This window comes from Macrosteles quadrilineatus, unplaced genomic scaffold (genome assembly GCF_028750875.1).
Source record: "Macrosteles quadrilineatus isolate MER2022 unplaced genomic scaffold, UCM_ALF_1.0 Scaffold_3__2_contigs__length_128488019, whole genome shotgun sequence".
Lineage (NCBI taxonomy): Eukaryota > Metazoa > Arthropoda > Insecta > Hemiptera > Cicadellidae > Macrosteles > Macrosteles quadrilineatus.
Window position 1 is genome coordinate 2,283,387 of NW_026542596.1, and position 12,384 is coordinate 2,295,770.

At 31.6% G+C, this 12,384-nt stretch overlaps 1 protein-coding gene across 1 annotated transcript in view; it reads left to right on the plus strand.

Moving 5' to 3' along the window:
- Window positions 1–12,384, plus strand: part of LOC128988436 (potassium voltage-gated channel subfamily H member 2-like) — a 322,627-nt gene that overhangs the window by 80,603 nt on the left and 229,640 nt on the right. Inside the window, exons 7-9 of the mRNA XM_054409711.1 lie at window positions 3,073–3,206; window positions 4,358–4,438; window positions 8,263–8,286. Of these exons, the coding sequence (XP_054265686.1) occupies window positions 3,073–3,206; window positions 4,358–4,438; window positions 8,263–8,286 (239 nt within the window). The remainder of the gene's footprint in view (window positions 1–3,072; window positions 3,207–4,357; window positions 4,439–8,262; window positions 8,287–12,384) is intronic.

A 12,384-nucleotide genomic window follows, 5' to 3' on the forward strand; every position in this document is an offset into this window, starting at 1 on the left:
ATTACATGTATTGTATGTAGTACGAATGTAGTACTGAATGTAGTACGAATTGGTTGAGACTAAGCAGCACGTTTAGCCCACTCACAAGGTGTGTTGAAGGGATTACTGAACACAAAGTGAGGTTTACGAGACCTCTTACGTCATCGCGACTCTAGATGTGGAAACTTGAAATTTGCGTAGCTCAAGACAACTACTTTAACCACCAACACTGAATAACACCACTGTTTTGTATTATAGCTTAACAACCGTTTTTTAACTAGCCTTGGCAATTCAGGTCTTAAAATTGTTTGTTACTTTACAGTACAAGTATGGACCAATGAGGTTCAAGAATTGAGAGAAAAGAAGTATAATAGTAATGATCCAAAAGTCAAATTTATCAGTTGTTAAGGCCAATTTAATTGTTTGTACAATGAATGAGTGGTTGGAACAATGAATCGTTGCATCACAATCATTGGCAATGATGTCGTGGGTTCGGATCCTGGTCACTGCCAATAAATTTTATCTGTACAGTTTACCTTTGTACTGTTTTTTTTTCCTATTTACGTAATGACTTATTATAACTGACGTAATTTTAATGCAATAATAAAACTGACTCCTTATAAGTCATTTCTTGTTCTCTGTTATAATGAGGGTGGGAGGGTAAAACATATGACATACCATTACACAACTTACTTATGTTTAAAAGCCTCACCAGGTATACGTTTTTCAAGGGTAAATTTGTGTATTCTAGTTTGAAAGTCATTAATCTTATATCATTGATTGAATATTCTAATACAAAGATATATTATCTTTATCGATCTTTCAAATACAATTTGAAGGTAGCCTCGGTCTATTATTTGCAGACTAAGGTGATATTTAAGGTTAATATTTGTTTCATCAATTGTTTATCAACTTTATGATATATTTCTAAAAATTTAAAACTTACTTTCCTTCTGTTATTATAATTGAGTAAAGTATCTATCTATATATAAATAGGCAAGCATGTTTCTTTAAAACCTTTTTTCTCAGCTCGTGTGCATCGCAGGGAAAATCTATGCATACTGTTGGAAAGAGATTTTCCTGTAGATGTGCAGAATCTCTTTATAAATTAAAATAGGCTCAAAAATAAGCGCAAAAAATGAGTTTAAAAGTTTGAAAAAATTAACATGGATCTTATGTGTGTCTTATGTGTAACGACATATAAACATAAAATCAAAACAAATGGAAGAAACTCCAATCACATGTTTTATTTACAGTGAGGCGTGAAAATAGAGAATTCTGTACATTACATATTTTTGGTCGAGTTTCAACCACTGGACGACCTCTAGTAAACTGAAAAACACACTGTAGATTAAGTCTAGAGATTTCGCCGACATCAGCACACTCAAACTTACTGGTTACAGAACACCAACATTATCAGCTAAGGTTTTATATGGCCCAAATAAGATCTCATAGACAATGAATTACTGACTAGACAAATCCAACGAGTCTAATCACGTTATTGAAAATATTTAAAGAAAATATTGTTTCGGCTTCAAAGTTATCATAATAATAACTAAAAGTTAAAGTTCTAAAGTTCTAATAACCAATCGATAAGTAGCAAGATGGAAATTTGTTAGCTGCCCCAAGAAACTGGTTCGGTTATTACACGTAAACATAAGGAAGCAACGACTGCAAACAAAGTAGACGATATTAGCAAACAATGGATAAACAAAGTAAGCCATTGGCAGCCAGCCATCCAACCGTGTTCTTGTTCATTTATTGGTTCATACTGTAAATATTGCTATTGTGTACAGCCTTTACTCGACTTCATAAAAATGTACGACATCGGGCTATGTTGTTACATAAAATTGTGTATTGTAGAAACATTTCGTTTCCTATGTTTAACTGGTAAATTAGAAAACTATAAATATTTAGTTTATGGTACCTTCTATTTTAGGTTTAAATTGTATTCTTGCAATAGAATGTTTCTAATATTTACCTAATTTCCATTGTAAATAATGTTTTATGATGCTAAATAATGTAGGCTGTATTAATATTTATTTAGGTGCCTAAGGTTGTTCATTGTTCGTTTAAATGAAATGTAATTCAAAATGAAAGCGTGGTGTTTTGATTTTAGTCAATATTTGCTTACTCTTTCTGAAACGGAATAGGTTGATCAAGTGGATGGGAATGGGTTCTTTATGTAGACCTAAAACCTAAAACCTAAACTAGAAAGTGTTTGCGTTACTCTTTTTGAAAAAGATTACAAGCGTAAATTCACTAAAAAGGACCAGTTCGAACAAACCAACTAGGAACGGAGTTTTGACACTGTTCATTGGAATAACGTCTAGCTTGTGATACTGCAAAATTGCTATAGAAATTATTTATTACTGCCGACCCTTACATTATATTTGTAGAAAAAATAAAATACCAAAATCCAATTGAGAAAATACTATACAAATTGACAAAACTTAATCACTCATTGTATCCCCATTTTAAATTATGATGAATCTATCTTTTTATGTATCTACAACAATAGGTAAAGAGTTGTTAACAATAAATGGGCATTAGTGTTGTTATCAATCTCCACTGTCAATTTAACCACTTAGTGGATTATTGTGATCATTTATCATCACAATCTGTACAAAAAAGTTTTCACGACGCTTTGGGACCTGCAATGTGATCTTGTCCTCCTATACCTATCTACTAAGTACCGAAGGGGTAGGCCTATACACTTAACAAGGTTATAAGCACAACCAGAGCTTAAGAAACCCACAAAGAGAGCTGTATTAAAGTCAAAATAAGAAACACAAATGCTGAACGACTTTCAGGATTACGACTCTCAGTCAGTACTGTGATAATAGCCCTACTGTGAAATATCAATGATAATATTTTAGGAAATTATATTCTCGTAGTGCATCGATGCTCATGCAGTGATATAAATTCTGTAATGCTATTGTAAACACCTAATAGAAGGAAACCTAAGTATTGAAACTTGTTTAATCTTTGTGAAGTGAATCTAGGTGCATTTCCTTACTATGTACTGATTTGGAAAGAAGGCAGAAAAGCTTGATCACGTTTACTCAAAGCCAACTGTTAACTTTGTTTCAGCGACCAGAAACCACGTAGCCAAACGTTTCCCCAACACTTCGTCGGAGTCGGACCTTCAACATTACCGGGCCTCAACATTGTGGGACCACGCCCCTTCATTGTCCAATGTCGCTGCCGAGACACTTCGGCACAAGGTAGGGTCATGTGTCTAGTGGTAGAGTCCCTGGTTCAAATCTTGCCAATCACCGACGGCATTAGTTATGTGATAATGGCCATAACCCTCTAGGCCTAGTCGATCATAAAACTTAGATTTCATAAAGAAATAAAAATATAACACAGCCCCCTAGACTTTTTTGTAGAAAATCCTCAGACAGGTCAACCTCAATTTAAAATTTGCTTTATCATTAGTAATTTTATTTTAGTCATGAACGTAAAATACCTCTTTTTAAAATATCTTTTTGAAGGCGATTTGTTTTATTTGGATGTAAAAGACAGGGTGAGTGTTTTCCCGTTAATGCATGTTATTTTACTATAATAATGCAAATGTTAAAAAACAATTTTTTTTAGTTTACAATTCCTAAAGTTTGTTTAAGTTTTCGTTGTAAATTACCCAAGGATATGTATATAACTTAGAACATATTATAAAAATAAAATGTAACCTTACATAAAAAATTACCGTGTTATGTTGTAATTGCATTACACCAACAAAAAAAATAGTTTTTTGTTTGTAAAATCTTTCCAACAAGATTTCTAGTGCGATTCATAAAGTGTGTATTTGTTCTAATCTTAACTTTAGTTGTTCATAAATCGAGGGTAAAACTGTGTTTATAATTTTGTGTAGCCATTGCAAATGTTGCAACCTAAACAAACCGGGCAGTATGGCAAAATGTAATTTACTTGTAAAACGTAATTACATTAACGGTAAGTAAACGTGTTTTCGAGCCTATTAACTAGATAGGCTATAGATGAAGATGATGATTCCGTGAAACTGTTGTGTATGCAAAAACAGTAATAGACCTATTTTCCGACTCAGTTTCATATGTTTTTTTGTTTTTTGTTTTTTTAAACATCTCACTTTAAATATCTCCAAATACAAATCTCTGTTTACTAATAGTTTGTGTATAAAAGAAAAATTTCTACCACACAATGCTGTGCCCAAATAACAAAACATTTTTCATTAAGTGTTAATTAAATCTTTACTGGGCAAGTAACATACAACTCTCGTACATTGTATTGTATATTTTTATCAGCAACCAAAGCATGCGGATTTATGATTGTTTCTTGATTCTTTCAAGAAAGTAAATAGTATTTCTGTGATTAAAATTGTACTCTTTAATGTTTTCAGTATTCCATTCAAGACAACGGTTCTGCCAAATATTTCCAAGGAGCCATGCACACGCCGAATATGGGGGAAAAAGTAGCCCAGGTGAGTCTGTGTTAATATGTGTTAATTATAAAATGTATGTTTTTCTTGTGTACCTTTGTAGTTTTACAAGGCTAAACCTGCTTAGAAAGGGCTTAAACAATGGATCAAACTAGACATTTTATTCCCATCTTAAAGTTACGGCCAGTTTTAGAATAAGAATTAAGTAGGTCGACAACAGTGTGTGTTGATGAAAATTACTGTTCCTGTCAAATATTTCTACAATTTAAGGCAAACTGAAGGGAAACTTACTGTAATTTGTCATATTTTTTGTCGTTTAAATTATCACAGTAAGATTAAGCATGAGAATATGAGATTTAGACTGTATCACATGCTGTGAGTGGTTCATACAACTATAATCTTGTTTAATGAAGAATTTACTATCGCTGGTTCATAGAGACGGAATTCGTTACTTCACTATCCAGAATCTGATGGGTATAACGATTAAAACTGTCACGAGCTTTTGATATTTGGCCAATAACTTTGAATGTTAAACCATAAACACAGTTAAGTGGATTGACATTGACTTTGGATGGTAAATTTGACACTCCCATGATCAAGCTGTGCCCAGATGTTTTACTGAGCAAGAACAAGTTTAAAGAACCTCTAATGGAGTATGACTGCATTGGCGTTTTGATTACACCTAGAGTTTTTTTCCATCATTATAATATTAGGGCCTATATAGACTGTTGGGTAAATGAAGGTATAAATTGCAAAAATTGTCCTCGTATTTTGGGCATAGTTAAGAGTTGGGTTTATTAGCATAACAATATACTTTTAGTGGCTCAATCTGTACCAGGCTCGACTCTTTCTCTAGGAACGGCCTTAACTAAAAAATAAGATTGGCATGTCTTAATCGGTGTGAGCTTTCTTATACCAATACAATTCTTAGTACAAAATTAATGTCAACTGTGTTTTAATTACGAAACAATACGTCGTTATATTTTGTTGTGGTTTTATTGTAACGTTTGAAGTTTAAGATTGTTTATATATTGATTCTGCAAGTTATTGAGAAGTAATAATGTGTAAACAGAATCTAATACATTTGCGGTTAAATACTCAACACTAACTCAATTGGTTGGCCAAGTCTACCGGCGAAAATGTCGTTCCATTACAAATACAAGTATTCATATTGAATTTAAACTATTCCGCCACTGCTAAAATAGTATTATTCTTCGTGGAGCATAAAGTTAATTTGACGATTATTGGTCACTGAATATGAAATATTCTTATACTATTCTAAAATATATTTAACTGTAGTGAAATTTGGAAGTAGTATTTGCCAGTATCCATCCAAAGCAAAACCAAAACTTAGATTCGTGATCACTGTAGAATGTCGTTGTCAGTACATAGAAGCTATCAACTTGTTACATTAAGTAACACAGTAGTCCCTATCCCGTCCATGTTAATTTCACCATTTTTAGGTACACTTAAATTCTTTAAAAAGTATCCTAGCAACCTGAAATCTTCATACATTGTCTTACACACCTTTCTCAACGATAATAGGAACCACTTTTGTTCTAAGGTCAAAAATAATTTTTTTATGATTTTTTTTAACATAAATATTTTATCGTCGTTTTATCAATTTTAAAAAAATAATTAAAACTCGGGTTGTATCAATAATTTTGTAATTTCACTTCCTATTATTATTTGATAATTTACACAGAAGGTCTGTAAAAAATTTCATTAAAATCGGTTCATAAATGTGTCAAAAAAATGTACCGGACGAAGAAAAAAGAAAATTTTCGGTAAATTGCATATAAAGCCTTAGTCGCTGTCATGCGATCACTGAAACAGCTGTGCAAGATTTATAATAGAAGACAAAAAATCTATCAAATAAATGTTATTAAATAACATATTTGGTATCTATGGATTCAGGATAAAATTTAAAACTAGAATTAATTAAACAATTTTTTTTAATTTTTGACAACTGTGTTACCTTGGCACATGTATCACTTAGGTACAAATGAGGATACTAAATACCATTTTGTTTGTATTCGGTTTTGTATGATGTTGCTAGCCAGTCCCACCATAGCGGTTAAGTGATTCAGTGTCCCGGAGTGTAGGGTTTCAGATGTTCTTACCATAAATTTACAATCTTTAAATTTAAATTTTCTACAGTTAGTTTTAAAAAACAATAGATTTAGTAACTGTTTTGGTCTCATCTTAATGTTTAACATGATATTAAGACGCTTAACGCTCTTAAAGCGGACAAAATTGATTGTGTGTTTATCAATAATATATAATGTATTTCAAAATATCAAATGTTTTAGTAAATGGGTAGAGTTTATAAATAGCGGAAAATTCAAATACTCTTTAAACATAATGCTATTTTGATATATGGTAAGTGTGTATTTCCTTTATTACAAACCAGTTTAGATAACATATTAAACATATATTTAAAAAATACTTTGCTGAATCGGGTTGTATGTTCCTGTAATAAAAGTCGTGAGAAATATATCTATCTTTTTTTTCTAAAGATATATGTTACATTTTAGGAAAAAGTTCTACAAATAATTTTACAATTTTTTTTGTTTCTCTCTATTTCGTATTTGACAACTACAGCATTAAAATTAAAAAAATAGATTTTAATTTCACTTAAATATCTATTACACAGCAAAAACATAAATTAATAAAAAACTTATTTATTTCGTAGACGTTTAAATTCGAGCTATAACATTTAAATGCGACCAATGCTTTTTGAGAATTTTAAGGATACAAGCGTCTTTATGTTTCCCTTTACAACCATGATAACGGTATTAATCCTGGCCGTAAACTTCGGCTCAACCCCTCTACTACGTTTTATCTGCAATTGAAGTTTATTGCTTTCTCTTCGTAAATTTAAATTTCATGAATATTTAAAAGGCCGTTTAAATCTTGATATATGATACGACTGTCGTCGTATAAAAATCTTGGGTTATCCGTATCTTATTTTCATTGGGCATAGGGAACCCCTTCTCAAGAGTATTAAACATATGAGGCTTACTACTAAACAGTGTTTTGATAAGTTCTCGTATGAAAATTAAAAATAATTTGTATAAAAATGTTTTACTAAAAATTTAAACTTGTTCTCGTAAACCCTTTCTACGTAATACGCTATTCAAGGCTTAAAGACTCAATCCGCAGTTCAGCTTTTGAACCGCTTATGAGGCCAAAGCGAAGGTGAAACCCGGTATAACACTTCGCAGAAATGTTCATCTACTTCTGCCAGTCGCCATTCAGAGACAATTGGATTCGCTTCTAGAACATTTAACGTGATTCCCATTTCAGTGAAGTTAATTATAGACATTCAGTCAGTGAACTTTGAGTTATGTTGATACTTCTTGTAGTAGTCTTACTTATGTTGTACTACTTATTATTTACTTAAACCGCTATAATATTTCAAATATGAAGTCATTATAGACACTTTTTACGAATGGACCATTATTAATTAGTGTTTTTAATCATTTATATTTACCGTTGTTTTTTTTCAACTAAAAAAATAGGTATAAGAGCGACAGTAAAACGTTGAGGCTGTACGGAGATTTCAAAACAATATCTCTTTTATATTACAGGAAAATAAAATATATTTGTATTCTTTGCTTTTGGTGGAATGCATGTTACTAATGAAATCTAATGTATATCACTCGTTAAAACTCAACGAAAAATATTATGAGAAAATAGATTGAGTAAAATATGAAGATTGGGTGCAAATCAAACGCATGAAAATTTTTTTAAGATACTTAGTTCGGCAAAAATAAATAACTATTATCTCAATAGTGTAACAGGATATCTTGACTTAACTTTCACCAATATTGCTTGTTTGAAAAATCCTATGTTGATTTTAGCTAACTTGTAGAAGGACGATTGAGGTGAGTTGGAGCTGGATTTCCCCCAACACCTGACATGAAAACCCCTCTAATGGCATAGACATTTACCCTTTTAGTAATTTTTGACCTGTTCCAAAATGGCTCAAATGACCAAAACCCTATCTTATTAGAACCTTAAATAGTTTAGAATACAAAGCATTAATAACACCTATAGAGTTAGAATATAAATAGTGGAATCCTTATACCTAAAGCATGACGTATGTTAGTTCGTATTGTGTTAGTTAATGACAAGTTTTGCTCTAATACATGTTTATTAATTGATCTTTTTTTCTATTTTTACACGTTAAATTATAAAATCGTCCATCCAACAAGGTTATAATATTATAAATAGATTGGCAACAAATAAAAATAATGTATATATCGTATTCAATTTTCTGTCACAAAGAACTGTAGTAAATTTGTAATAAACTGATTTCTAATTTAAATGTTTGTTATTCACATGGTTAAAGTTTTTAAAGAGTGTTTATTCTACCGATTATAATCATTAAAAATATATATCATACCAAATTTAAATTTAACGACTTAATTTTTACTATAACCATTATTAGGACACATACCATTTTATATTTTAGGTGTACATCTATATTGACAATTTTTTGGTTGGAAAATACAATATCATATAAAAACAAAATATATCATGCATAAGTAGAAAACATAATTATTTTTGTGTTGAACAAAACTAAAATAAACCTAATGTTTTTATTTGTTATAAGGCTTGTTGTCAGAGCTCGTTTCAATCATGCAAAAAGTACAAATTAATCGCTATAATATTCTATTTCGTTTATCCAACCTAATGTATACTAACTAAAAAATAACTAGAGAACGTAATGTTTGTATTAAAATATGACTTCTGATAATGAACTCCCCTGTTACATATGATTTATCAGAATAGTATATTACGTTACTAGTCCTGAACATAAATGTTTACCGGACGAGTGTGGTTGTTTCCGTGCGAGACGAGACGAAGTCGAGTACGGGATTACCATACGAGTCCGGTACACACATTTTGGACGAGTTACGTACGATAGTTTACTATAGTTTACAACACTACTAAAGCTATACAAATCCTTATATATTTCCACCAACTAAAGGACTAAAAATCACTAGTCATAACCTCTGAGAGAGGTTATGTTTTGTTCATAACCACTCAGTGCCAACTAAATACAGTATAATTAGCTGATTAGTTTCCGGTAAAACTCATTACAGTACAGTAGTACGCAATGAAACCCCATTTGAATAAGCTGGTGGCAAACAGCTGTTTTCTGGACTAAATCCTTGCTTGGGAAGCTCGTCAAAGTAATGTAGTGTGGCGTGTAATTTGTATATATACAAGATAATATGGCTACGATGTGCTTACAAAAAGGTAATTTTGTAACAATAGGGCTACTATAGGGTTTTGGAAGACATTTATTCCCACATTGCATTTTAAAGTTGGATTTGACCAAAGAAGTTTGATAATAATAGTACAGGTTTGAATAATCTTAAAATAAAATCATCTTAAAATTTAAAATATTTCATTATAAGGATAAAGTTATTGCATAAGGAAGACACCCCTGCACTGTTAACAAGTTTTACATTTTGTCGGTAATTTGTATGGAAAATTATTTTAAACCCTTTTATCAGGATTTACTTTTTACACAATCTGTAGTAGCGCTGATCGGAGTTTTGAATTGTGTGAGGAAAGCGGGTAAGTGCGGAGATTATTTTGTATGAGGGGAAGAAGAATGGGTCAAGGGAACTCCGCCAACAAAAACAGAGCGACAAAGTAGTGGGATAGGCTCAGACATTGTTCAATCAAAATGCAACACAAAAAATACATGTGTGTGGATAAAACTGTGAAAGTTATTTTAATACATGATTTTCAATTATCAGTTCCTTTTTAGTGATAAACTAAACGCCTGGTTTGAGATTATCTACCTGGTACAAAACATGTTTAATTAAACATTGAGAGACATGTTTAACATGAAGGAAATCGTGAAATTTAAACTGTGTTAAGTAATTTGAATGGGCACATTATTCTAACAAATTGTTTACAAAAATACAAAATTTTAGTAATTCAGTTTATTTTTTTACCTTAGTCGACTAAAATAATAAGATATGAAAACCATTAAATCACAGCTCCAAAGATGTTTTTCAATTTTATATTACGGACGGTACTCTTACTCAAACATTTCGTTAACATGGCTACTTCTTAAATGTTCTAAATCATTTTCAAAGGGTACAGTGTCACAGTGTAACATAGTATGAATACATATAAAGTAGTTATATGTAAAATGCTTGTTTATATTTCATGATGGGGTGTGTAAATATCTCGTTTTTAAACAGAGAGCCAGGCTTACAAGTGACCATGGGATTGCATCGCAGCTGAACAACTTACTGTGTATAAATACCTCTTCAACTATACCTAAATACATCATAATTCACACTTAAACACATGTTTAATTTTTAACAAACTGAAATTGTTAAGATACAGACAAAACACCATCATGTTTAAAGCTCAATACTGGTGTTAAAACTTGTAATTCAAAATAGAAAGGAAACATTTCACCTTCAACATATGTAGGCCTACATCAAATTATGATATTCGTCATTAAATGTAACTAAGCAGTATTAGTACTCAAATAAAATAGAAGACTCGCGGGCCAGTAGTCCTAAATTGCGTTTAACTTCATATCGTCGGAGCTTTACGTTAAAATAATTTACACATACAGCTTTAAAACATCTCAGCTTTGAACAACATTATATGAAGTTAGACGCAATTTTTGACCACTAACGGACTTAATACGTAGTCCAGGGGCTATCAGAATGAAAACTATAAAATAGAAGTATGTAATACGAAATCACTTATCCTTGGAATACCTACATCTTTGAATTTCTTACCACAAACGTAGTACTAAAAGTGACCACCACAACAGCACACGTCAGCCCAGTCCTTCTTTCTTTCTTCGCCGGTAGACAGCGCTTGTGTCACGTTTCGCCACCCTCACTCAAAGTTCAATTGATTCCCGCTAGGTTGCCGCTCTTCATCAGTCAAATGTGTTCTCACAGAGAAGTAATATAACTTATCTGTTCTGTACTCACCAAGTCTTGGTATGTTTTTGTTGTCAAAGACACCACTATGAGCGTTGTTAGCTCCTGTAGTTCCAAGTTTTGTCACTAGGCAGCTCTGTGGGGTCGGTCTCGACTCGGTCGATTCGAAGCGGCAGTCTGTCTACTCCTCTTGACGAGTCGAGTAGCCCTGCTCATACATATAGCTTATGTCAAACTCGAAAGATATGAAGGAGGTATGGCACTCGCACTTAAGACCAGCATCATAGGATATAGTTTAGTTGAATAGACTAGTCACACTAATATATTGGTAGTTTTAATACATATCAAAAACATGTATATTGAAGAACAATTATTATCAATAGCAAAATTCCTTTGAAAACCCCATTTTCGAAAAAAAGAAATTACAATTATATGATCAATAGTTAACAAAATTGTCCATGTCCTGTCTCTTTAAAAAAATCATCTGTAAAAACCATATTATTTACACAAAACAAATAATGTAAATAAAAAGATAAGTATTCACTATTAATTGAGTTTGAAAATGGACTCATGTCCAAAAAAATTTACTTCTATAAAAATATAATAATTTGAGGGTGCTTAGTTGTTTTTCATTTACTACTTTAATAGATCAGCAGCCCTATTTCATGAACACCAAAACCAATATATTTAAGAACTTATTTTCTATTGGCGTAATATAACAAAAATATCTGCAGGAAAAAATTCATTAATTTAATATACTACCGTGTGTCTCAAAAGGCCCACCCCTTGTTATTTTTTAATTATAGAGATAAAATTAAAATTTTCAGGAAATGTTTAAATTATCTAAAAATGAAGTTTTTGGTGTATTGAAATTTTTACCTCCTCCCCCCAAAACGGGGTAGTTTGATGTTAAAACGAAATTTTCAAATATGTAAAGCCCTACCGAGTTATACACAGTTTCCGCTCTAGAGTGGGAATGACCATTCTAGGTCGTTAAATTACTAAATCAGCTGATTTCATTGTTGGCGTTTCTATAAAACACTAACATTA